Here is a 27,169-nt window from a genome sequence, read left to right as displayed (position 1 = left end):
CGTGTCCAATGATCTAAATTCCATTAAGTCCCGTTCTAATTGTTATTCATGTTACTACACCACTTATACAGTTGGCTCTTTCGCGTGCGAAGTAGCTCGTTGAGGAAGTTGTTTAATTAGCAATCTTCAACAACTCTTTAATTGAATATACCGTAATTGATCGGTTTTATACACATATTCAAAAAAACATGTGTTTAAACCTGATCGGTTACGGTATTCATTAAAGATTGATTGAAGTTTGCTAATTAACCACGTGTTTATGATGATAGGAAAAGATCTGTGATTTTTCTTAAATACATATATCATCTGCTTTACATCTTTTTTTGTTATTTCTAATTTTGTGTGACGAGGATGGAACAGAATACCTAAGATATAACAATTAAATTTTATTAAATTAATTAAAAATTAAAATAAATAAAGAAAATAACACTCCATTGTGTGTATTGAGAGTATACAATTTCTTAATAATATCGTAATATATCTAAAATCGTATATATTAAAACTAACTTGAATAATAACGAATAGAATATACTAATAAGTGCATTTAATACACGACGCTACTTACGTCTTATATATAAATCATCTCACGAACCACCAAAGCAATCGAGAAACGTAGCTCTAGTATCTTTAACGGCTCACTATAGGGTTAACGAATCAATTAGCGACGGAGAAGGACGAAAAGGAAGAGGTGGATGTAAAGAAAGTAGGAGGAACGAGATCGAGGACTCGATATTTGCGGGGTCGATGCTAATTTCTGGGGTCGAATCGTGCGCCGACCACGCTCGCGATTGGTCTACGCGAGTGGCGGCCCCTTTTTGTTCTTTTAGCCGAGACCCGCCAATATATATATCTATATATGTATATATATATATATATATATATATATATATATATATGGAGCAACCTAGGCTGGCGACGATCGTGATATGTCAGCCGGCACCCACGCTCCCGGCTCCTGCGACTTCAGATTCGTTGTGCCACCTTTGCCGCGAAACCTTCTCGGCCCTGACCTGTCCTGTCGTCGCTTCAGGCCTTCTTTAAACTTACATCCTATTATCTCACAGCACTCAGATCAAGTTTTTCACCTATTTTTTCAAATCTTAATAGAGTTAAGCTAGTAATAAAGCAATTTTCATCGTTTGATTTTCTACTAAACGTATAAGCGTCGCCACACACAATGAATCTGACAAGTAATAATCGCACGTCTCAAAAATTCCGATAAGTTCTCGTATAAAATATAGATAGAAAAAATCGAGGATTCTTTTTCAAGTATAAATACTATAGAGAACAAATTAAAAGTAAAACCATGTGCTTCAATACTAAAATATGAATAATTTTTTTTTATTTTAGTAGCAATCAAAAATTAAAAAATTTAGACTTACAATTAGTGTATTTAGGAATATATAAATTCATAACAAAATCTCTAGCGTAACTATAAAATAAATTATGATATATTTTACCAATTTTGTTTACTAATGTTATTATATTATACATTTCTGTATTAAGCTATTTAATAGAAACTAAATTTTTATAAATGAAAACAAAATGAAGAAAAATATATAATATAGACAAGTGTCACACACATGGAAAAATCGAAATTAAAAAATATTGGAAAATATCGTAAAATTTCTTACGATACTGATTGCAAAAAATGTAAAATAGGATAGAAAGTGAACTGTGAAAGAGAGAGAAGATGCTGTTTGCTTAATCGCTGCATCTCACTATCGTTGATATCATTCTCGCAATGTAACGATATTATTATTCTAATCGCCCCTTCTCTCTTTTGCAGAAAAGAAGGCGCGATGGCTGACGATTGTGTGTGTGCATTCGCCATCCACTATACGATTTTCTCCCACTACAACCGCTCTCTGTCCTCCTACTCTGATGGCAGTTGGGCCACCTCTTCCTGAAAAGTATACCATCACCGACCATTGGGTGCAACTGAAATCAAGGCTACCGATTGGACGGCCTCTAACGCTCGCCTAGGAATGCCGCGTGCAACGAATGCAACGCGCGACACACGTGTGGAGATGCAGATTAACGTAATCTCCGTGAGCCATATGTTATCGGGCCGAGATCGGCGACGCCTTCGAATTGCTCCGCGCGAAGGATTTATGTTAATTCTAAGTAACCTTCGCTGAAATTAACCGTTTTGCGTAACGCTTAAAGCTCCTTCCCCGGCGGATCGAGAGAGAGCCTTCAACGTCATCCACAATCAATTTTTTGCCCAGATCTTAGAAATAATCACGATATATCTATCCATGTCTATCTCTATCTGATAAGGTAATAATAAATATCACGAAGCAATCAAACGTGTTCATACTCAAAGTGTTCATAGATGTTCATTGAAGAAAATTCAAGAGAAAATTTTTAGAAATATTATTATTTCGCAGTATCTCGAAACTTCGACAATTAATACGTCTCTATATTTTTAGTATTTAAAAATCGTGCGAAGCACAATGTATTTGTAAAATACAAATTTAGTTTCTATAAGAAAAATTCTTAAAACCTCCAAAAGCGTTAAAAAATATTGTGTATTTAAATACTTAATTTACTCTATCTCAATGTTAATTTAAAACAAATGTGTTTTGGCATGGGGTAGAAGATTTCTATCGTAGCTAAATCGAGGTAATCTATGTAACTAAACTGTATTAACTACGAAAATAAAGTTTGAACGTGTAATGTGTTGAATATCTATATTCCATACTAATATCCCTATATATAAAAAAGAATTTTAGGAATACGCTTTGTTCACGCATGATAAAATATAATATTACATCATTCCTGCAGTATTATTAGATAGACCTGTTTGACGGTGTCGCTTTTATTGCAATCGAGCTGAAGTTATTCGAAATATGAGGAACCATTGAAGTCTGCGAGCCGACGGGGACGATAGGAATGAGCGAGGATGAAGAAAAAGGTGGAGGGCTGTTAAAGAAACGGCGGATAAGAGACAACCGCGAAAAAGACCGGCAAGCGGAATGTCGGTTAATTTGTAGCCAGGTCTAGTCCACGCCATAACCTGCGCGTGTATCATACTCTTTTATACGTGCCGAGACACACGTTACCGATCAGTAGCGTTCATGTGCCGCGACGTGCATCATAGAACGCATGTTATTAATTATTATCATATAAAAAACGAACAGTCTTTATATATTATATAATACTCTATGCAGTATATATATTATATATAATATTACGTACAGGTTGTCGACAAAATTCGAAAAATAATCGAATTGTCGTAAAACCGCGATTAGTTTTTCATTTAACTGCGAAATGAAAATAAGTCACGGTGATGCAATTGTTAATAAAATACTAAAAACTTATTATCAAACTGCAACTCTGATTAAAACGTGTATTAAACTCTGATTAAAATAATTTAAATGTGTATTTTGTTTATAGTTGCTTAAGTATGTTTTTCATATTTGTTATATTGTACAAAAGAATATTGTATTTCGTCATTATTTTGAAATGAAAATTTTATCATGAAGATTAAAAAAAACAATAATGTGTAAAATATATTGCAATCCATTAGGTCAACAGCTAGTATCACGAATCTGATGTTATATAATATCATTTGATGTTATAGTATAATATTAGCCTTCTAAAAATAAGATTTTATTTTAATACAAAATTTTGAAAAATTATTAATTTATGTTGTTAATCGACCGTGAAATCGATCGTTAATAGATGAAATAAATAGACAATATATCCACTATAACAAAGTGGACTATTCGATATAGAGAAAAAGAAATAGAAATCAATGTTACATTCCACTAAGCAACTTATGTGACCAAGTCACCAAGCGAAAGCAGTAACAAGCTTTTACCGTACCGGTATTCAGAATACCGGTATACAAGTCGTGTCTTAGTTATGGCAGGTATTTACTACTAGGCACCGGGAATATATTACGTTCGCGTACTTCGTTGCATCAACTTGCTGTTTTTCGAGAAAGCCGCGCGGAATGTACGAGATCTTCGAGACGTGATGTGAGAACAGAAAGTGCTTAAAAACATTTGCTTGATTACATGAGTCGGATACCCAAGAGAAGTAATTACATCGTATTTTTCCATGTTCTACGTTATAAAAATATTATATATCTACGCTTTCACACAATTTTAATCCCGATAAAAGAATAAAGAAATGTACCGAACATAAAACAGTGCGGAATACCGCATGGTACTCACAATCCTGTAAATACTTTATCGTCCAGATAAAACTGTTCTACGTAAAACCGAACGAGGGGGGGGGGGAAGTTCTTTCTTGCTCGACACTCTCGCATAAGTAGGCGAGTGCCGCACCGTGCAGAGAGCCATACGAAACGCGAAACAGAGCACAAAAAGAACAATCCGCGAGGTGGATGAGAAGGGCACATAAGGAAGCCGAGTTTACGAGATGATTGTCCTACGGACCCTATTCATTCGACATGAAACCTCCAGGTGGATCTCTATTGTACATTATTGCGCCATTGTCCATTGTCGCAATTCGCCACAACTGGTCTTCTTAGATTTCTTTGACATAAGTGGAAAAAGCTCGGTAAGAATTAAAAAAAAGACCGATGGCGTTGGATTAAAATATTCGAAATAATTACGAAGAAAGCCCAAATGCCATTCTTTAGTCAATATATAATTTAACGTGTTATTCTCTAAAGTTCAGATTAATGTTTTCCATATGCTTTCACGTGTTTCGAACACAAGTTTGAACGCTAGCATTTTCATGTAATGTTTATCAGAGTCATAGTGACTAATCCTTTTTATATTGGAATAAAAAATATTAGAAATCATATATAGGATGAGCCAATGTCGTTCAATTCAACATTTAGGTAAAAAGTCCTTAATCATACGTCTCGATTTCAATTACTTTCCAATTTAAGAGCAAAATCGGCGGGGATGTTAAAATTAACGGCAATTAGCGGTAATTATCGGTATCACGTGCCTCCCACGTTAGACGCGAGGTTAGACGTTTGAGAGAAGAAAGTGCAGAGAGCTTATGCACGCGACGCAAGCGCGGACAAGAAAGTTGTCGTCCTGCGGGACAAACATCGATGGAAATCGAATGATGCGGAACAGGCACCTGCGTGGGTACAGGCAATTACGTATGAATAACTTCGACGAAAAAGCAGCCGATGCGATCGCACACACCGACTCCGATCTTATCGGCGCGGTGTCGCGCGCATTGCCGAAGGTCCTAGGCCCGGACTCCGCCCGGTTATGACGGTGCAATTATCAATAATTGAGAAATTTTTTTTCGAACGTAATTCAATATAACGAGCCGGCGCGCTCATTAATTTGATATTATAAGCACTGTCTCCCGAACATTCCTGTTATTATATTTGCCGTAAGACCATTAACCTCTTTTCGCGGTACGCAATTTATGTTTTTCCCTCTCTTTTTTTTTTTAGTTACGCTCCGCGAATTTCGAAGACAACTGTAATTCAGGTCATATGCGCCGTGTTTCAAGATAATGCCCAGGTCCCAGGTTATTCGAAGTGTGTAAAACATCAGATGTGCAATCTCACTTTAATTACTCAAATTAATTAAGCGAAGATTAATTGATATAAATTAAGATTATTAACAGCAACATATATATTCATATAATATATATCATCGGATTAAAGTAATTATGTACGAATATTAAAAGCCTTCCGCCATAATTGCTGACGAAAGCGCAATAATAAAATTTTATTTTATTATTCCTAATTACATTTAATATAATCCCTGATATTCTTAACCCTCAATTAGCACGCACATGTGCTAATTCGCACCACTTTTTTTCCGTTCAGCATTTCATATATTTTAATTTTTCATAAAAAAAATTATTTCTTTTTCCTAAAATAAAGTGCACTACTCGATTGCCAGGAAAATTTTACATAAATTTTTATTAAAAATGACTGAGATACGATAATTAAACGTCAAAATCTCAAACCGCACTAGTGTGGCATTTGAGGTGGCCCAACCGAGGTGTGCTAATGAGGGTTAAAAATCATTTAAAATTATAGACATACAAGCAAAACCGTTTTCATAATTCCACTTTTTAAAATTCCTTTACTTTTGATACTAGATACATCATTAATATATGTGTGTGAGTAGGTATATGTGATGGAATTACTAATAATGTATTATTACTATAATTTCTATTTCATATTTTAACTCACATAAAATTTTCTAATAATTTTGATTATTCTCAAAATAATACAATTTTAATCCGTTTTTGTTTTTAAAAAATAAAAAGAGTAGTAATAATAAATCTTATACTTAATAATTTACTATTTTTCTGTTTTTCTCTAAAAACATAAACAAATTAATATTCTGCATTAATCTCTTGTAAATAATCAAATTATTAGAAAAATTTCTTGTTTTAAGTCTTTGATTTCAGCTTAAGCCTGATAGGTATCTGATGGCTAAATATCTGGCCAATAAATAAAGTGTAGATTATTATAATTAGTATCGTAAAATATTAGCACTATTAAGCTACCAAAAGCTAGTATACATAGCTAATAGAAATCAATCAAGACACAAGTAAAGGAGGATCATGACATAATCGGCATGTATCACTCACGTTGCACGGACATATATCCCCACTGTAATTCGAGAAACATAACTCAGGTCCTGACGGACCGCTGAATCATGAGTTTCTCGCGGCATATATATCGCCGCGACGTGTCGGCTTCCCTTTTGCTACTTTAGTTGCCTGTTTTCCTCCTCGCTCGATCGTTCTCTCGACTCGTCAACCCTATGGCCGTCTATGTCCTTTTTTGCCAATGTGTGACGACTTTTCTCTCGCCGCACACATATTACCACCTTTCAACCGCGTAAAATGACCTTTACGAGGAGATTGTATCACTGCGGCAACTGTCGCGATAATTAGACATTACTGCAGTATTCGGTTTCTTCATCGCACAATGGCATGATCGGTAATTAAATTTCCAGCACATAATTTACTAAAAAGTTTATTTGTAAGAAACTATATCGACGAATCTACGCATTTGAGAAAATTTAAAATAAATGGATATATTGCGTGTAGTGTACTCGATATATTATATTTTAAAATTATGAGCGAATTTACACATATATTCAACGCTCGAATATTTTTCTATGTCATATTACTTTCAACTATGTTACATATGTCTATTGCTCTACGTAAAAATCATTCGACATCAAGAGAAATTTAATTGTAGTAAAATTAAGAGCTCGACATTGGTACAAACAGTGATGTGCGTTCGCGCTATTTTTTATATTACTGAGCTGAGAATAAATAACAAAACAATAAGAAACCTCGTATGTGAGTATTAAAAAATTGTTTTAATAATATAATTAAACGAAATAATCTCGCGATCCGCCAAATCGAGAGAACGAGAGTTGAGGTGACGCCTCGAATAAATAAATCTATATGAATCAGGAGATTATATCGATTACACACTCACCTTATCACGCCGGTCTCCTTATGCTTGCCGATGAGGAACGTCAGTATACCGTCGGTCATCTGATTCGCCCACGGTGGTTTCACCCAGATCAGGTTCTTAAGATGACCCGCGTACACTGCAGGCAGAATCCAATTTTCGATGCTGATCTCGCTGAAAGAGCGAGAAGAACAAAATAATTATTAACAATTATTATTTTCGCGATAATCATGTGCTTATAAAATTTATTCATATAGATTGAAATAGCTGTGTATTTTTTGTAATTTCTTTTCCTCTCACTTTTTGCGATCCACGTTATCAAAAGTGCACATTGTACTTAAGAGACATGTTTACCATGCGCAAGTCTAAAATGCTGATATTCTATAATATACTAACAATTTGCACCACAATTAAATAACATTAATCAAATAAATTATTTCTGGAATCTTTTGCAAAAGAGTAAGTAAAAATGAGGAACGACGTTTTTTTTTGTACGCCGTTATATTTTGCATATTTAAATATCAATATCTCTCTTTAATTATCTCAAATATAGAAATATTACTAAAAATATACCATTTTGACAAAGTTAAAATAATAACGACAACGAGTTTGGTAATACACACAGTTTATAATTTTTTACAAGAATTATAAGTAATGATAATTGATAGTTTCAATGATAACGTAACGTACTTCTCTCTCCAAAGTGTCCACAGATGCGAAGTATATACGGAAAGAGAAAAAGAGAGAGAAGATGGTTCTCTCTCTAACCTCCTCCTATCGATACGCATTATGCATTTGTAAAAATTTTGATTAAAAAATTTCAGGTCTATTCTCGCATGCCGAAGGAAGATCCATTCGCTGATGTTTCAACAAAGGACAAGTGTTGTATGAAACTCACACAAATACGATCGTTTACACATACGTACCTAAACAGTCGATCCTTGTCCCACACCACATCGGCCGGCATCTCCTTCGGTATCAGCATATCGGGATGCGAATCCAGATGTACGAAGGTGTTACCTTCGAAGGGCAGATGCTTCGACCCCATACATCGATATATGTGCGGTAAGACCTGAGGATGTCGTAAACAGGGCGCGTTTATCAAAAATCCGTTCGAAAATTGTGTATCTCGCGTTCGCGTCGTCGCGTGTCGCGTACTCGACCGATGCGCGATGCGCGGAGTAGCGCAAATGGCGTCGAGATCTCGAACTTAAACTTTGAGATCGACTTGAAGCTACTTGAAGTTGGATCAGTTAGTCGATTCCTGACGAGCGGCTGATCTTCTTCACTTATTCAAATTCAAAATAATCTGAAGATCTATTGGAATTCGATTGATTTCGTTGTATAACATATATAATTGTGCACTCATTTACGCAAAAGTTATACAATAAGTGTTTGTTTATAAACAAATAAATTTCAGAACCGCTGGGATTTGTTATGTGAATCTTACGAAATATTGAATAACAATCCCCTTCTCGCGTCACATGACATCCTTTTCCATATTTCTTTCAAAAATTCAAAAGTCAGCAATAATTTAACAATAATATATAATTATGTGACAGTCATAAAATTAATATTAATGTATCGAAAGATAATTTTAGGGCATAATCTAGAAAAATACAAAAATAATCTGCGCATAGTTTAACTCGCGAAAGAATTGATTGCATATGTAGAAGAGAGAGAGCATATCAATCAATCAATCCTAATCATTCATTTTAATGTTACGTTTGTGTGTATGATCTTCAGAACTTATACATTTGAGTACACTCACATACGTAACATATCATTTCAGAATTTCGATCGTGTAGCGTAGTGTGTACTCGGTACTCGGTTACGACGATTTCGGAGCGCGCGCCGTGCGCGCCACTGACGCCGCGACATCTGGCGGCGCGTTGCGCGAAGCGCTACGCTGCATATCGTGCATCGTCCGCGACCTAACGAACGCGAGATGCGCGAGAGAGCGAGAGAACGGCGTTCGAATATACCCACCTCGTCGTGATCCTCCACCACGTAGACCGGCGTCCTCTTGAAGTGCTTGCGCGTGTACGACATATCTCGCGAGCGCGGGGGTAATGCGGACCTGGACCTGGACCACTGACCGTCGACGTCGACACAACGATCGCCGGACCGACGAGACGCGCGCGTTAAACGATCGATTTTCTAATTAACACCACGACGAGACGACACGAACGGGAACGGGGAAACTGCACGCGGACACCGGGTAATCGCGGGCACGCGGCGCACTGCTTCGCGCGGTAGCACGTGGTCACCGACTGAGGTTTGCTCTTTAGGCGCGCACCTCAAACGCGATCATTTCGCGAATAAAGGGACAAGGGCACCAGACAGGGGGGGTTTACTCCGAATTTCTCACGAGACGAGTTTCGTAAGGTGGTTCCCCTTTTTTCTCTTGCTCTAGGCTCTAGCCCCCGGCCCTCCCTCCACCCCTCCCCCCGGTCCCTCTGAGGATGAGGACGCCTTTAGAAACCTGATCCTTCTAACACGGCCGGCAAGCGGCGAACGAATGTCCGGAGTATCATTCGACAAATTCATCCGGACAGGTCGGATTGCGATCAACGAGTCGCTGCCGGATATAATCTGCATGTTGTTTTAATATCAGGATAAATTGTTAAATGATAATTTTATTCCGAGTGATATTTGATACATACATATTTCTGTATTTTATTTTGCTCGTTATTTTTATTTTAAAAAATTTGTGGGGACTTAAAGTGAATCAGAGATATTTTTATTTAACTAAAAGTAAAATTAAAAAACACCGTTGTTTCTCCAATCTCTAAAATCACATTCTTTGTGTATCCAGACATTTACAGATAATAAAAATATTTATTTATGCAGGATAAAAAATCAATCATTCTCATTAATCGCTCAACATGTAATCACGTAACTTATTTTGTAAATCGCGAAATAAATCACATGACTCGCACAAACGATATTTACGTACGTGTTAATAGATGTTATCGATTTTTATATAAAAAGATGTACATACATGGTAAAGTATCCTCACTACTGACAAGCGACAATATTCGATCGACGAGACTATACAGGACCCGATCGCAAAAAATCATCCAGTTGCATAACTGCAGTTGGCGTAGAATCGGTAGGAAAAAAAGGTTTACCCCCGGCACACACAGTTCGAGCCTCGTCGATGCGTGTTAAAGTATCTTTCGCTATCGATCGAATCACATATGTCATTCTTTGCCGCCGCTTGATCATAAAACACATCGTGAGAAAGTATCCGAAAAACTAAAATGCGCTCGCAGTACGGTCTATGTGAATATAATTGGAACAGACGACTGCATTCCGTATCCCATTAGTCGAATCCAATCGAATCCCGCGTGATTATTGATCGTACACAATCCAATTCTCAAACATTTGCGATTTATAGATCTCGAGATGCAGCTGATCCGTTTGTCTCCTTAACGACGACAGGAATCTCTCGACGTCTGCTTCACGTGAATAAACATCGTTTACCAAGTCACTGCCTAGCCCGTGATCTCCTAAATTTGCAGAACGATCATTGGTTTTCTGTTCCAAGTATCGTGGTGTGCGATTAAATCGCGACGATTGAGCGTATGTCCCGGAAGAACGGGGATATGCAGGTACACGTTCGTTCCACCGATCGTGATAAATTTGATTCGATGAGCACGCTTGCTCTTCTAAATTATAATGTTGTAAATTAGAATTTGGAATCCACGGAAAGCTTTGCGCCGGATTCGACAAAGGTTGAGGAGTTTTCTTCGCCAATTTAGCATTTTTTGAAGAAACCAGATTTTTAGGAGGTGGTACATCTTCCGCTGACTCATCATCTTTTGAAGAAACCAGATTTTTAGGAGGTGGTACATCTTCCGCTGACTCATCATCTTTTGCAGTTCTTTCTGCTGTTTCCTTAAGAAGCGCTTTTATTTCCGAGAATGTCAAATTTTTCTCTCTTATTTTCTGAATCACATCACGTGTTTCAGTTTCATTTAAATATGCTATATAATCTATTGTTTCTAATAATTTTTCATTGGGATTTTGACAAGTTCTAAAATATTGTAGTGCCTCGCGGTATTCTTTAATTTCAGAGTTTGACATCATTAAATTTGGCATATGTTCATCAACATTTATAGGATAAGGAAAAAATGCGTTAAATTTAGTACCTAATGTGTAGAAACGGCCTTTGAAATCTTCTATTTCTGTGTACATATCTAACAAATTATCTGAATTGGATGCCGAATATATGTAAGTATCCTGCACCTCTTCATCATTACGAAGTTCTGGAAAAATACACAAGAAAGCCCGTTTCTGTATATTAAGGAAAGTTTTGAGAGCTGAAAAATGTTCTTCGTGTAATAGTTTATAAATAGATTCGGTCATGTCTTTATACATATTATCTAACAAATTAATTTCAAAATCGAGCAACTCTTTCCACTTGGAAGCTACTCTCAATAGGGATTCTTCATCGTTACAAACGTTATCGTCATTTTCAATAATTTTTGTAGCATATGTTACTAAATAATTGTTTACTATTATCCGTATGTGATCGTTCTCATTGTTATCTAATTCATTTATAGGTAAACTATGCATGAAATCAGAATCTTTTGTAGAAAATGTATCCTGAGAAATTTGTATAAATGTTTTTTCATTATCATCCTCTTTATCACAGTTGGACACAGAAATTGATGCATCATCTTCTTTTTTTATGATTAATGAATCTTTCATATATTGAACAATGTTTTCAACCTCGGCATCTGATAATTCGCGATTCTCTTTATCTGACAGAGCTACTTTAAACACGACGTCTTTATTCAATTCTTCCATGAGAGAAGCATCATCTGAAGGTGTTATTGTAAAGGTATATATATTTTTTGATGTGGACGATGAGTTTACAACTTTACTTTCTTTAAAATTTTCATCTGCAGATTTTACGGTCGATGTCTCTTCGGATTCTTTAGAAGTATTAGCTACAGAATCAGTTCTGCCTGGAGCGTAATGTTGAAATAATGAACTAATTTTTATCTCCTCGTCTAAATTAGATCTTGACCTCACAGGTGTATCATCAGAAACAGTTTTGTGGCACTTTTTGTTTTTCAATTTACGTTTTTTACTAATTTTACTAGTGTTTCCAACATTGTTCTTCGATGACAACGTATTGATCGCCATGTGTTTTGGTACTTTACATTCGTCATCCCTCGCAGGTGTGTCACTTCTTTCTATTGACGAAATATCACTGCTTGCTGTACTCTGGAGCGAAACGTTATTAGATTCTTCATCTTTCGCAGTAAAAGCATTTGCAACATCATTTTCTGACGATGTATCACTGGCCACTAAAGGTAATATATGTTCTGATATAGGTATTTTTATAGGTGCACCATTTTTAGATTCAAGGATCATTTTATCAATGACTGGCAACTTTACGAGACTTTTCTCAGATCCCAAATCAATTTTTTCAAACGCTGACGTATCATCAACCCAAACATCTTCCGTGTAATCAGAATTGAGTTTAAACAAACCAAAATTTAGTCCACCAATCGAAGCTAATAATTTTTTGAACGACGGAAGCTCATTTTCGGATATAATTGTGATGGAAATTCCATAAGATCCATAGCGACCAGCCCTGCCAATTCTATGTAAATACGTCGCCGAGTCGTTGGGTATGTCTAAGTTTACGACCATATTAACATTTTCTATATCTATACCCCTTGCAGTTAGATCCGTGGTCAACATAATTCTACATTCGAGATTTCTTAAGTTTTCAATCGCCTCCAATCTTTTAGTCATATCTTGATTTCCAGCAATATATAAAGATGAAAAACCCAATGAATTAATCTTATTGCTTACTGATTGAGCTCTATAACAAAAATAGAACAACAAATCAATTAAATATTAATTAAATCAATTAAATATTAAAAATGAAACAATTAAAAAATAACATACCGTGATTGATAATTTGAAAAGACTAGGCTTTGCTTAAATGGAATCTTGGTAAAAATTTTTACCAGCTCATCAACTTTTGTTTGTACCTAAAAATATAAAGAAATAGATTATATAGAATTTGTTTGTTAATAAAATAAAATCTGATCATTCTTGTATATAAAGGAAAAAAACCTGTTTCATCGCATTGGGATATGCTGGAACCACAGCCACAAATTGTCGAATTCCAATCAAAATTGGTCCATCAATATTTGGTGACGTTAACACTGGAGAGGACATGTAAGTTTGCAGAAATGTTTCTAAATCTCCAGGATAAGTAGCACTTGAAGCTATAATTTGTTTGCTGGATGGTAGCTTAGAAAATATATAGCTATAAAAAAGCATATTAATTTTAGTAAATTACATAACAAATTGTTGATAAGAAATTTGACTAGATACAATAATGTGCACTAGCACAGGCTATTAAAGTCTATTACATACTAATCTATCTAGATTCATATGTACAAACATGTACATATGAATTTATTGAATACTAAATCCTTAAACTCTCAATACTAACTTGATATCCTTTTGAAAACTAATTTCCATTAATTTGTCTGCCTCATCAAGAACAAATAATCTGACTTTTGAAACACGAAGAAATCCCTTTTCGATTAGATGTTTAATTCTACCAGGTGCACCAACAGCTACATGACATTTGCTTAGTTTTTTCTTATCTTCTTCTAATGGCATTCCTCCCACAAAGTACTCAACTCTTAATTCTAAAATAGCAAAAGTAATTGACAAAAACATAAAGATAAATTTTTTAGAAAATAAATATAGCAATAATATTTCAGACTATACCTTCTATTTTTGCACCTATTGCTCGAATAACATGAGTTATTTGAATCGCAATTTCCCTCGTAGGTGCTATTATTAAAACTTGTGGTGATTGTATTGAAAGATCTAAAGTTTCAAGAGCTATTATACCAAATACTAAAGTTTTTCCAGTCCCTGATTTTGCACGTACTATCAAATCTGTAAAGTGTAACTGTGTAAACCATTAACACTTTAAATATAAAAAAATCATTACTGTTGTTAATATTATACATATATAACAATATAGCTATAATACCAAATCCACAACGGCCTAACGGAATGGCTTTCAACTGAATAGGAGATGGTTTTTGAAATCCAGCAGACATTAACCCATCCAGAATATCTTGTGGAAGTCTCATTTGAAAGAAGGTAACATCTCCTTCTATTTTTATATCATTCGTCCTCTGCTTCTTGCTTACATCATGTGCAATTTGCTGAGCCATTTTTCTAATAATACAGATAGATATATGCAAATATAAAAAATACCAATTAAGGGGTATAATAAATAATATTGAATGAAGAAATAGTAACAGAAAAATCACTTTTTTTTATAAAATGTATTATTTCTATTACGTCAATTACGGCATAAAATTCTATTAAGCAATAAATATTTATTCCTTCTTCATTCAAATTTCTACAGAAAGTACGTTAAACAATGCGTAAAAAAAATACGATATAAACAATATTTGTCATAGCATTCAACGTACTTAACATATAATCTACATAATAACGCGATTTATATAATTATACAGTAATATTAATAATTAATTAGACAATAATATTAATGTACAATATATATAATAATGCGATTCATATAATTATACAAACTTTTATATACGCCGGTTTATTTCTTGAAACAACCACCAACAAACACCACGCTTTCTCATAACCTCACAAAATCACAGGTGTTCAAAAAACACAACGATCGTCTTTGGGAAATGAATTTTATGCTAGGTCTACAATGCGAGTCGTAAAGTTGTGAGTCGTAAGAATTGACCAATCACAGTCGATTATTCTCCTCAAATTCGATCGTGATTGGTCAATTCTTACGACTCACGACTTTACGACTCGCATTTGTAGACCTAGCATAATGGCCGCGTTGGAAGTTTTCTTCACGCTGATTGGATTACATTTTTAGATCTAGAGGAATAGTCCTATCTCAATAGAGAAAACTAGAGAAAACTTTCAACAGTTGCAAGATAAACATTTGCTGAACATGGCCAATGAATGATTGGGCACCGTTGTGACTATTTTGTGAACGCAGCAAGCTATCGCAAAAAAACGTTCGAGACTGATTTTGTCAGAAATTCGAATATTTTATTATAAAATTAAATAAAAAACTTTCCGCTGTCGCGTGCTCTTGGTGCAGCAACTCGTAGCGATGCATTCCGTAATTGCACTAATTGCCTGCAATTTATCCGTAGGATTAAAGTTATAGTTTTCTAACCAAGAGTTCAGCACTGGGCGGCCCTGGGCGCTCCTCTTCGGAGTCAACTTTAAGGTCGAGATTTTGCGGAAATCAATTGATCCGCAGTGTCGGTCCGACTGTTACGAAAAATAGAAAAAATTCTGTGAAAAATGGGGCGCCGTTCGATCAACACCACGAAAAGTGGGAAATACATGAATCCCACTGATCAAGCGCGTTAGTAACCGAGAACATAACCAGGCGTCTAACCAAAGAATATCTTTAAGAAAGCACAATCTTCAAATGAGAGGCTGTATCTAATCTTTTTTCTTAAATTTTAGGAAAGGAAGCGCGTAAGAAGGAATTAAAAAAGAATAAAAAGCAACGACAATTAGTAAGGGCGGCTGTTTTGAAAGGCAAAGATCCAGAGCAGATTATCGAAGAGATGGAGAAGATTGATCAAATGGGTTAGAGATTATTCAATTTTTAGAATATAGCATGTATATATGAATGTGTGATATATTTCTTTATATTTATTCTTTTATTTTTAGAGTATAACGTAATGCAACCACCTCCCTTGAATGAGAAAGTATTGAAAGACAAACGAAAGAAACTTAAGGAAACTTTCGACCGTGTCTTAAAAATGTATGTAAGTATATAAATACTGTAATAGTCAATTTTCTTCAATAAAGTATTGGTAAGCTTATGAAGAAATTGAAATTTGGATCGTACCACGATATAATCAGCGTATTATCTTTTTGTCTTCTAGGCAAAGGACGATCAAGAAAAATGGGCAGAGCTGAAGGATCAGTTGATACAATATGAACGCAGAAGGATAGACTTGGTTTCCTATTTTGAAGCTGTGCGGCATGCGCAGCAAGTGCAAGTTGACGAAATACCATTGCCATCAGCTGCCAATGACATATCCAGGATGTACCCAGGTAGGTATAGTTAGATATTCCGAAAAATCATGCAACTAATATATGTTTCGTTATAGTACAGTTTTAGTGTATTTTTAGTACAAGTAGTAAATTTCTCCACAGGTTCCTTAACATCACAGATTCCCTTACCAGATATGCCACAACCACCTGCGCATATATATCCACCTCATCCTCATTACATATCGCAACACCATACTATAATGAATATTCCTGTACCACCAAGTATATTAAAAAAGACCAGTGCATATGCAGCTTCTCCATCTGTGCCTACATTGGCGCCGAATAAAGAGCCTCCTGGTGTACCACCTTTTCCACCTCCAGAACTATCAAGCGATGATGAAGATACAGTTGAAAATGTAAGTGAATTAACAATTGACAATTGTTCTCTTTGTCTCGCTATAAGCGGAAAATAATTTTAATATTTATAAAATCAACAGGTAAAAGATCCACCGGCAAAATTGAGAACAATACGATTCGCCGATGACAAGGAAGACAAACAAGAGTCAGAGAACAAGGAAAAAGATGTGGAAAAGGAGAAAGAGAAGGACAGAGATATGGCAAAAGTCAAACCGACTACATTGCAGCAGAAAATGTTGGCAATGGCGGGACAAGATATTGATCAGTTTATGCGAGAGATGGAAGTCGTCCACAAGAAGAGGGAGACCGAGCGTGCCCAAGATCTGAATGCGCGATTGTCGCTGCTCGAGACGGAAAACGAACCCAGTGCTAAGTCTAGCAATAATAAATCTAATAATAAAGGAGAAGACGAAGAGGTAGAACCGTCTGGGGCATCGGATCATCTCTCTGGTCATGGGCAACACTCGTCTCACCCCCATGCTCAGCACGCACATCAACATAGCACAATGCCACCGATGGGCATACCGCCTCCGCCTCTGCTTTACAGACCACCTCCGCCGCCATTGCACCTTAGAATGCCACCGCCGCCCCCACCTCGTATCGGACTCCGATTACCACCTGGTGATATATTTAAATTCTTTCTTGCATTTTACTTAAACTTCTTTTTACTTTAAAGTTTGTACCTTTTAATAGAAATTCGACTTGTAAATCTAAGTTTTATACATATACACACAAATGAGATAATATAAGGATATGAATGATCACTTTTAGGTCCACCACCTGGAATGCCGAGAATATTGAGACCCGGACCTCCAAGTATACCTAGAATGCCATTGCCGCAAATGCAGATGTCGAATATGTCGAATATAGCAAATCCTCAGATACAAACGCAATCTGGAACTACTACGCAACCGAAGACACCCAATGTTCTTTCCGCCGCACCACAGCTAATCAACAGAAAGGACAAAGATGGAAAAAGTACCACCACTATCGAGGCAAAACCACAAATCAGAAATCTGGCTGCTGACGTTACTAGATTTTTACCGACGTCTTTGCGCGTGAAGAGAGACGATAAGAAGAAATCCAGCAATATCTCCAGGATTACAGAAAGGTTACCGGAAGCGCAGCCGCTCAGAACAACGCAACCTAAGACGAAGGATGATGCATATATGCAATTTATGCAAGAAATGGAGGGATTACTCTGAATCTAGAAAACTGTATGCTTTACTTGATTGAAATCAATATATGAATTTTGTACAATATACAATGCAATTGTGGACACGACATTTCTGTTATTCAGTGTCATTTAGATAATGTCTCTATATCTTTAAGTTTTAGGTATACGATGAAAATAAGATACACGAAATTTTAATTAAAGAGTTTGAAACAACATATTAAGCGAAAAAATCATATTTGTAAACGACTAATACTAATACATTGATATTTTATTAACTGTTAATTTATATTATATCAATATTTCAGATTTTATATTTTTTTTTGTTTTTTTTTTCTTGATAAAAATGCAAAAATCTTTATAATTTACCCTATAAATGTATGCTTATTAATTTCTTTTTTAAAATAATGCTTCTTATCTCAAATTTTTGTCAATGTTATGGAAAAGTGCAACAAAAAAATTCTAAACGTGCCTCTTTGCTCTTTATATAATGTGAGAAATAAATTCTAAATTATAATAGAATTATACATGTTAAAATATCCATGAACCATCTTTTCAATCCTATATTTGTGAAATATTAATTATGATCAATTGAAAATGATAATATCAATTCTAATACCGATTTAGAAATAGGAAGGACAGTTTAAGATCGTGACCGAGCACGAAGACTTGTATACGTGAAACGTTCGTAGTTTCTGAACAATTAAAAAAAAAAAAAAAAAAAAAAAAATTAGCACGTGATATTAAATAATTAAAATCTATGTTAAATATTACATGTCTATTCACGTCTCTAAATTGAAAGTCACTTTTATTTTACTATTTTTCTATATCGTAATATTTTATTATGTAATTCAATGAAATAACAATTGCATTTTACACGATTTAATAACTTTGTACACAACAGTTACGAATCGACCTGAGAGTGAAGGCCTTGAAAATGCGTGTCGTATATGCCGCGCGACAGAGAATCAACATGGCGGACTCGTTACTTCCGAGTTCCGACATTCCAAGCAAGCGACCGACCGGCGTCATTTCCCATTCCTACGTGACACGGTAACTAGTGCGGCGAGCGGCGAGTATGCTATGAAGTGTTACTGAATTATCCACACGCACGTAAGAATAGCATAGTGTTGAGCAGCTGGCTGCATGAGTTAAACGTGCTGCTCTGTACCCCGCTTCCTCTGCCAACCGATTTTGTTTTTCACGTCGCCAACTGAATTGGAGTTTTGACCGTCGGCGATCCGCGTAGCGCTTTATTGCTCCGATCGAGATTCGAGATGTACACACGAAGCAGGCAAAACCAGAGCTACGGCAACGGTATGGATTTTCGTCATATAATGAAAACCCCGGTCTGTGTAGCCCCGTATGTCGCATCGCGTCGCGTCGCGATCAACGTCGGCGATCAACGCGATAAGTATAGTGAACTGCGAAAGTGTAGTCATCGCGAAGGGGGAAAAAAAATCAATACGCGCCGGTTAGTGCGAAATGGCGGTCATCCGTGAGCTTTCGCGTTGCAGCGCTCGAGAACATGGCGTGACGTCGCTATTTACTAATCGCGACGACGCAATTCACCGAGATATTACGTTCATTGACCGTGCGACCTACGTGCACGCTCGGTTCACATTGATATCCCGACAGAAAAAAACAACTTTTTTTTCCTCTCTCTCTCTCTCGACCGAGAGAACCGAATGAAATTCTCGTAATTCACACGTGTTATGCTGTCATGCTTGTAGCGTATTAATAGTGTATTAATAAGTAATTCGGTGTTGCAGGACGAAATCCAAACAATCCCCAAGGCCAGAGCCAAGGCCAAGGTCAAGGCCAAGGTCAAGGCCAAGGATCTTACATAATGCCTGTAAGTCTTCTCTTTCTCTCTTTTTTTCTTTTTTTTTTTTTTTTTGTCTATGTGACAATATCTATGGCTATATACTTTTGCATATGATTATGTCGATATACAATCTTATATTGACATAATAAGTAAAAATAGGCAAGATGGTCTATTAATACTGCGTGGACGCCATCTTTTTGGAGCACTTACCCTGAGGGATACCCTGGGACTATAAACTCTGAAGGGTTTTTGAAAGGGTTTCTGTGTTACAAAAGAATCTATAAAATTCATGTATCATCTTTGAGGTTTCAAAAAGTGATTTCTATACTTACATAGGCCGGAACTGCTACAATTTTTTTTTTCCATTTCCATGGGAATCATAAATGAAAAATCGACCGTACCTTAAAAGGCCTACGGTGTCCGCGCAATGTTAATTAATGTAAGCCAAATGCAGTAATTCTGATTTGAAATTATTTTACTGTGTGAGCACAGGCATTGCTTTTGAAAAAAAAAAAATAGGAATAGTTGCACAGATATTACCATTGTAAAATTATTTTCATTTATATATTGGAATAAAAGCTTAGACAAGTGCTTTAAGAATTCTGTAAAAGATATACAGAGAGAATGGTTTAAGAATGTTGTTATATGTAGTTAACCCTCAAATATAGATGTATTTACTAACGCAGAAAACATTAAAACTAAATTATGTTTCTGATTTAAAAAAATTTTGTTTTTTATTAAAATATTTTCCATGAAATGTCAATAGATTAATTTTCTTCATTTTACCGGCATAATACCATATCTATTTTATTATCAATATAATGTTATATGTAATAATATATATAGCACATTATAACACAATATATGGATCTTATGCATAATATTCTTTAAAGTTTGAGCAAATCGGTAAATTATTTCTGCATCTTTTTTATGTGAAATGGATATCGTTCAAAAGCATATATGGTTAATAATACTTTTCTCACAGAAACCAGTATATTTAAGGGTTAAATTACTCAATCTTTTATAATTTTGTTTTAAAAAAAGCTTTCTATCCCATTTTTCTTCAAAAATATAAAAATTGGTAAATATATCATTATCATACATGATTAAATATATCATTACAAAAGCAACTGCTAAGAAATAGCAATTATTTATGAATTGTTAAATATATTTTTTTTATTTATATATAGCGCCAATGAATAAACAATACCGTCTGATAATTAGTAAAGTTTTCAGAAGAGACAAAAAACTGCCAAAAGTGAAATCTACAACAACCATCTATGTAATGAACATTCTTGAATGAACATTGAAATTCATCTGTAATAAGTGTGATTATTTACGACCTTACTCTGTAAAATGATGATATGGAATGGATGATATAAAATAATCGAAGCCAAAAAGTGCATTTCAAAAAAAAATGTCACATAGGCAGTATTGTTTATTCATAGACGATATATAATTGTATCTCAGATATATACTTCTTATTCTATAAAAACAAAAAATATTCCGTATTGCAATTCTACATAGATAAATGTGGAAAACAAATATTAATAAAATTTATTTAGGCTAAATTTAAAAATATAAGAAATTATATTACGCTCGATGAAAGCAACGGCTAATAAGAGTGACAGACGGCCAATTTCAAGTAAGTCAAATATCAAGGACGTTAAGAAATAAATTAAAATGAACTTGTTTATGGAAAATTGAAAAGGAAATATCAAAAACTGTTAACCTTTTAAACCAGACATCTTCAAAACATTATAACAAAAACCACAAGAAATCATATTAAAAAATAATAATTACATTCTACTGACGAAAGAAAACCGAAATGGAGTTCACATCAAGAATTAAAAAATAACCGAGATGTCAAAAGTAAGGTAACACTTCTATTATGAGAATCAAAAGTAACTATAGTTGCAAACACATTCTTCGTTAGAAAGTAAGTTCAAAAAGTAAAGAAAACTAATATTTGATAGGTTATATGTTGTGGCGATAAAAGGAACTTATGACCAAACTTAGTGGTAACTAGACAGAAAGGAAAATCAGTGAAAGCCGTATAATAAAATTAAAAAATGATAAAGCAAAGAAAAAAGACTTTTATATGTGGTCAAAATTTAATGAAGAAAAATGATACAAAATTTTATATCTAGCACAAGTATTCGATCAGTGCGGCTGACTGAGAGTAAAATGTTCGTTAAATAATCAAGATGTGTTATTGTTTATTGCTAAAAGGTGTCCTGCCACCTTTAGCCATAAGCAATGACATGTTGATTATTTGTGACTTTTATTTAACATTTTAACGAACATTTTACTCTCAGTCAGCCGCACTAGTCGAATACTTGTGCTAGATAAAGAATTTTGTATCACTTCTCTTCGTTGAATTTTGACCACATATGTAAGTCTCTTTTCTTTGCTTTATCATTTTTTAATTTTATTATATGGCTTTCATACTGATTTTTTTTCTGTCTAGTTACCACTAACAATTGTAAGTTTGTCGTACGTTCCTTTTATCATTACACATATTATCTACTGAACATTAATTCTTTTTGGACTTACATTCTTTGCTTTCCAACGAAGAATGTATTTGTTATTACAGTTATTTTTGACGAATTCTCATAATAGAAATGTTACCTTACTTTTAACATCTCGGTTATTTTTTAATTCTTGACTTATCATTATGTTCAACTTTGATTTCGGTTTTCCGATTAATCATTCCAACGCTTTGAATGTAAACCCCATTTCGATTTTCTTTCATCGGTAGGATGTAATTATTATTATTTTTTAATGTGATTTCTTGTGGGTTGTGTTATAATGTTCTGAAGAAGTCCAAGTATGGTTTGAAACATTAACAATTTTTTGTAATTTTTAAATTTTTGATAAACAAGTTTGTTTTAACTTATTTTTTTAACGTCTTTCTTTGATTGCTCAAAAATTGGCCGTCTATCACTCTTACTAAATTTAAAAACTAATGTGTTTAAATAATATTCACTGTTTGTCATTTGATAAGATTTATTTATTCTATGATAATTATTATAAAACTTTCTTTTTCTTTATCTTTTTTGTGTTGGTATTGTATTTGTTAATATTTAGATATACATTACACATGCTTCAAAAAGATGTAATTTTATACAACAAAACTTATTTAACCATAAGTCTACCTATATTAAAATGAAAATTCATAATCATAATTAATGCAAATTTAAACTTTTTTCAAGAAATAAAAAAAATTAAATATGTCATATCAAATGGGTTATGTACTTAAATGAGTCTAGTGTATTATACAAATAATAAGCATTTTTCGAGTATTGAAATTCGAGTATTAAAATATTGATTGCGCGTGAGATTGAAGAATATGATAACATGCTTGTTTTTATACATAATTCAAATTCCATATGCTGTCGACAAGATTTCCATTTGCATGTACTAATTAGTGGTCCCTACTGTCCCCTTCCCTGCAACGCAGGTACTAGTAGCTATACAACAATACCGAGGAGGTGCATTCGACCAAAGACTAGGTCGTCGGTTACCCACATAGCATACCTTACCGTAGGCCGTTTTCTTGGTAGTTCGTGCTGAACTCGTGCCTAAGCAAATTTTACTCTCGGTAGAAATGCTACATTATTATAAGCATTCTACTTGTGGCGTCAAATACTTGATTCTCAGTTTCGTTTATTTAAATAAGTGATCACATAGATCCTTTAATTTACAATATTCACATCAAAATCCACAATATGATTTTATGACATTAATATTAGAATTTAATATTTTACTGATCTCTTTTGATACTTTTTAATATATATTTCAATTTAACAATAAAAACATAATCTTTAATTTTCTTTTCTATAAACATCAGTTATGTAAAAAAAAATATTGTTTATTAATAGCATATTTTTAATTTCATTTAAACTTAGCTCAGTCATGAGTAAAGAGACGTTGGCCACAGTAAAGGTAACATGGTTGGTATGTGCTATAGGGGTAGCGTTTAATTATTCTAACATACGATACTAGACCTTGGTGGGGTAGCACAACCGTAGAGGTTCCTTGTGTAGCGGCGACCCACCCTATGTTTTACAGTATAATACACAAGGAAGTTACCAAGCATCGCAATCTACGTCCATTCAACCAAGCAATTATAAACAAGACAACATGCAAAACTCACAAGGATTCAAATCACAGCAGCAACAGCAACCGCAACAACAGCCAGCGCAAATCCCAGCTGCATCAACACGGCCAATTCTAGTACCACCAATGGTATCTACGAAACTACTTCAAAAGCCCCAACAACAATCACAGCAGCAGCAACAAGGACAGCAGCAAAAGTTACCATTACAACAGCAGCAGCAGCAGCAGCAGCAGCAGCAGCAGAAATTACAACCGCAGCAGCAACAGCAGCAGCAACCAATGAACCAACAGGCCATGCAACAACTACTGCAACAGTCGCAGCAGCAACAGGCACCAAGTCCATTGCCACAGCGATTGAAGCCGATCTTAAAGCAGAGTACAGCAATCGCACAGCCAGCTAGTGTTGCACAAACTACACCTGTGACTTCTCAGCCTTCTGTGCTATCTTCTTCTCCAAGCTCTACTAACAATAATTCTGATGTTACGGATGACAGTTTGAAACAACTTGACAATATAGATATGGACATGCAAGATGTCCAACCAAGGTGGCGAAGAAAGGTACCTGGATGTAAGTATTTTTAAATTAAATAGAGAGATTATATAGAAATGTATAATTTTGTACATCTCTGTAATCTCTTTAGGATTATAATTTGAATATTTAGAACAATCTTTATAATATAAAAGTATATAACGAAGATATATAATTCTAATGTTTTAATATAAGTAATTAACAGTCAGTTTTAGTTGTAGATTTTGATCATCTTTTTGACATTATTACACACATAGAGCTTCAATTACAGAATCATATAACATTAGAAAGATCCTGTGAAGCATAAATATGAGCATACATAAATTAAAGAATTTGTAATTTAAAAAATAGAATTAGCATATAGCAATATAATCCTTTTCTTTTTATGATGACATTTCACTGCGCAAATTTGAAGATTCTCAGGAGCACTGAATTTATCAATTATATTATTGAGGATAGATTCTCCTGTAATCAATGTGAATTTCTCCACTGATAAATAAAATAAATTCTAATTATTCATATTGGATTATGTATGGATTACTAACATAACTATTTTTGTAGTTAAAGTAAATAAAAGATTAAAGCGTCTTCGTATGAACCAACGTCTAAGGAAAACCTTACAACCCAAAAATGCAATCATGGTATTAAATGAGATGAAAGCTGGAGTCCAATTTACATTCCCTGAGACACAAGGACCCATGCCAAACTCACTTTATCTCGTTCATGCTGAGGTAATTATTTTATGATTTTAATTAAAATGTTATAAGTCTTACAATATGTGTTATTTAACATGTAATATGATGCGTTATGTCAAATCTACTCTCTAAAACAGTTTATTAATATTCATTTATAGCTTGATGGTAAAACTTACGTTGGGCAAGGATTATCTAAACCACTTGCTCGTCAAAATGCAGCTGAAAATGCATTAAAAGCTTTACTACTTGAAAAAATGACAGCAGCATCTATGAAAGCGAGTATAGATGCTGAATCAGATGGGCAAGCTAATTCATCTATGGATGGATCAAAAGAAGAAAATAATGATGATAGCAACGCTATGGACACAACGAGTTCTGAAGATGAGATACCATGGAGTTCATTGGCCAGTTTTGCACTTTATAAACTTTTTCTCGAATGGCATAATCAGGGAACTTCAGTTCCAGTCCCACGACCTGGTTTACCAACTACAAAAGGGACTAAGAAAGAGAGTCCTAATGCTGTTAAAACTCCCGCTCAAAAGGAACTTCCACCTAATCCTACGAATATACATCCAGTCATGTTACTGAATCAAATGAGGCCTGGACTAACATATGCCGAGCTCAGCCGTGTTGGTAATCCACCAAATACAATGTTCACTCTGGCTGTTGAAATTGATGGAGTCGAATATTCAGGAACAGGTATGTATATATTCTATGAATTATTATGAAATATTTTTGTTATTAACAATATATAAATAACAATTTTTATTTTTCAGCTAAAAACAAGAAAGATGCCAAGAAAGCGGCAGCTAAAGCAGCATTATTGGCATTATATAACTTGACTTACCCAGAGGATACTAATAAACCAGAGTTAATGGCAATCGGTTAAAGTGAACAATATCTTATTCAATATCAACTTGTCAAAATATAATATACACAGATGGTTTCTTTCAATTTAATTCACAAAATATCACTAATTGTTTTTAGTGACTTGACATTGCCGTAGCAACTTGTATTATTTACCTAGGTTGACAATCTTGAATTTTTTGCATAATTCTTTTGCATTCTTTTAATACATGGTTGTTATCACATGTCAAAATATACAGATTGAATATACATATAACTCATAAATTTAATGACATCTAATTTCTTGTGATGTTATTTTCTCTGTATATAATTTTCAGTTTTAAGAGAATCAATTTATGCAACAATGTAAAAAAAAAATGAAATATATTAGTCCTTAATATATTTTATATATACATAATTAAAAATTATTATTATATAACATAATATACAATTAATGTAACTATTTTAAAAAGTATATTATGTTTGATAGATATTAATAGATTTAGAATACAGAAAAAATAATATTATAAGAAATTTCTTTTATCACTTTTTTCTATCATCAATCATAGAAACACGATAACTTGCTGAAACGAGTAATGAAATACGCGTTAGAATTATAATTTATTATGTTTAAAATTTTCTTTGATAAACATATTTTAATATAATTTTATTTAGTATTTGAGGAAAAAAGTTTCACTGAGAATAATTTACGTCACAATAGCAAAGTGTACTTCCATAGTATAATGAGCAAATAACCATAACCAAATTACAATTTTTATTAGAATCATGTGTTGTTTATCAATAAAAATGACAATGGTTACATAATCCATTGTTGTATTACATAGTGTTAAATACTGTTAAGAAGACAGTATTGTAATGAATGTATTAAATATTAATGTATTCAATAAAATATCTTAACTCTACAAACAGCATATATTCATTTTTGTACATACATATTTTATGATACTCTAAAATATTTGGATTATGTTCAAATAAAACACTATAATTGCAAGGCGTGCGCGCGCGCGTGTGTAATGCAGGTTGAGAAACAGCGTTTCTTTAATAATATATGTTACAAACAACA

General features: G+C 34.2%; 5 protein-coding genes across 10 annotated transcripts in view; 3 read left to right on the top strand and 2 right to left on the bottom strand.

Moving 5' to 3' along the window:
• LOC143900779 (uncharacterized) overlaps positions 1–2,780 on the top strand; it is a 103,943-nt gene extending 101,163 nt beyond the window's left edge. The window contains exon 2 of the mRNA XM_077412486.1: positions 1,790–2,780. Coding sequence (XP_077268612.1) covers positions 1,790–1,986 — 197 coding nt within the window. The 3' untranslated portion in view covers positions 1,987–2,780. The remainder of the gene's footprint in view (positions 1–1,789) is intronic.
• The window catches only part of Mesr6 (misexpression suppressor of ras 6), a 637,129-nt gene extending 627,301 nt beyond the window's left edge, over positions 1–9,828 (bottom strand). Inside the window, exons 1-3 of the mRNA XM_077412480.1 lie at positions 9,389–9,828; positions 8,326–8,471; positions 7,424–7,573 (exon numbers count right to left, since the gene is read on the bottom strand). Of these exons, the coding sequence (XP_077268606.1) occupies positions 7,424–7,573; positions 8,326–8,471; positions 9,389–9,451 (359 nt within the window). The 5' untranslated portion in view covers positions 9,452–9,828. The remainder of the gene's footprint in view (positions 1–7,423; positions 7,574–8,325; positions 8,472–9,388) is intronic.
• A 218-nt stretch (positions 9,829–10,046) lies between these two features.
• LOC143900767 (uncharacterized) lies at positions 10,047–15,151 on the bottom strand. 2 transcript variants are annotated; one of them, XM_077412462.1, is made up of 7 exons: positions 15,017–15,151; positions 14,445–14,635; positions 14,174–14,347; positions 13,890–14,091; positions 13,505–13,700; positions 13,334–13,419; positions 10,047–13,247 (listed from the first exon to the last, which is right to left on the bottom strand). In XM_077412462.1, exons 2-7 carry the CDS (start codon positions 14,629–14,631, stop codon positions 10,757–10,759), a joined length of 3,336 nt encoding a protein of 1,111 aa, XP_077268588.1. In that variant the 5' UTR covers positions 14,632–14,635; positions 15,017–15,151; the 3' UTR covers positions 10,047–10,756. The 2 variants fall into 2 exon arrangements, with proteins under 2 accessions (XP_077268588.1, XP_077268589.1); XM_077412463.1 differs by lacking the exon at positions 15,017–15,151 and having other exon boundaries at positions 14,174–14,360; positions 14,445–14,579.
• A 282-nt stretch (positions 15,152–15,433) lies between these two features.
• On the top strand, positions 15,434–18,350 carry LOC143900771 (uncharacterized). The gene is made up of 7 exons (XM_077412470.1): positions 15,434–15,830; positions 15,935–16,060; positions 16,145–16,242; positions 16,363–16,534; positions 16,637–16,890; positions 16,972–17,512; positions 17,663–18,350. The coding sequence occupies exons 1-7, from the start codon at positions 15,767–15,769 to the stop codon at positions 18,094–18,096; spliced, it is 1,689 nt and encodes a 562-aa protein (XP_077268596.1). The 5' UTR covers positions 15,434–15,766; the 3' UTR covers positions 18,097–18,350.
• A 725-nt stretch (positions 18,351–19,075) lies between these two features.
• Positions 19,076–27,004, top strand: LOC143900773 (double-stranded RNA-specific editase 1). 5 transcript variants are annotated; one of them, XM_077412474.1, is made up of 7 exons: positions 19,555–19,764; positions 19,838–19,920; positions 23,357–23,439; positions 23,968–24,583; positions 25,106–25,275; positions 25,398–25,938; positions 26,016–27,004. In XM_077412474.1, exons 1-7 carry the CDS (start codon positions 19,754–19,756, stop codon positions 26,126–26,128), a joined length of 1,617 nt encoding a protein of 538 aa, XP_077268600.1. In that variant the 5' UTR covers positions 19,555–19,753; the 3' UTR covers positions 26,129–27,004. The 5 variants fall into 5 exon arrangements, with proteins under 5 accessions (XP_077268604.1, XP_077268603.1, XP_077268602.1 ...); XM_077412478.1 differs by lacking the exons at positions 19,555–19,764; positions 23,357–23,439 and adding an exon at positions 19,076–19,178 and having other exon boundaries at positions 24,070–24,583; XM_077412477.1 differs by lacking the exons at positions 19,555–19,764; positions 23,357–23,439 and adding an exon at positions 19,076–19,178.
• The last annotated feature ends 165 nt before the right edge of the window (positions 27,005–27,169 follow it).

Source organism: Temnothorax americanus, unplaced genomic scaffold (assembly GCF_048541705.1).
Source record: "Temnothorax americanus isolate GAGA-0224 unplaced genomic scaffold, ASM4854170v1 Scaffold30, whole genome shotgun sequence".
In the NCBI taxonomy this organism is placed as follows: Eukaryota; Metazoa; Arthropoda; class Insecta; order Hymenoptera; family Formicidae; genus Temnothorax; species Temnothorax americanus.
Note: the sequence above shows the minus strand (reverse complement) of the source record. Positions and strands in the feature narration are given on the sequence as shown.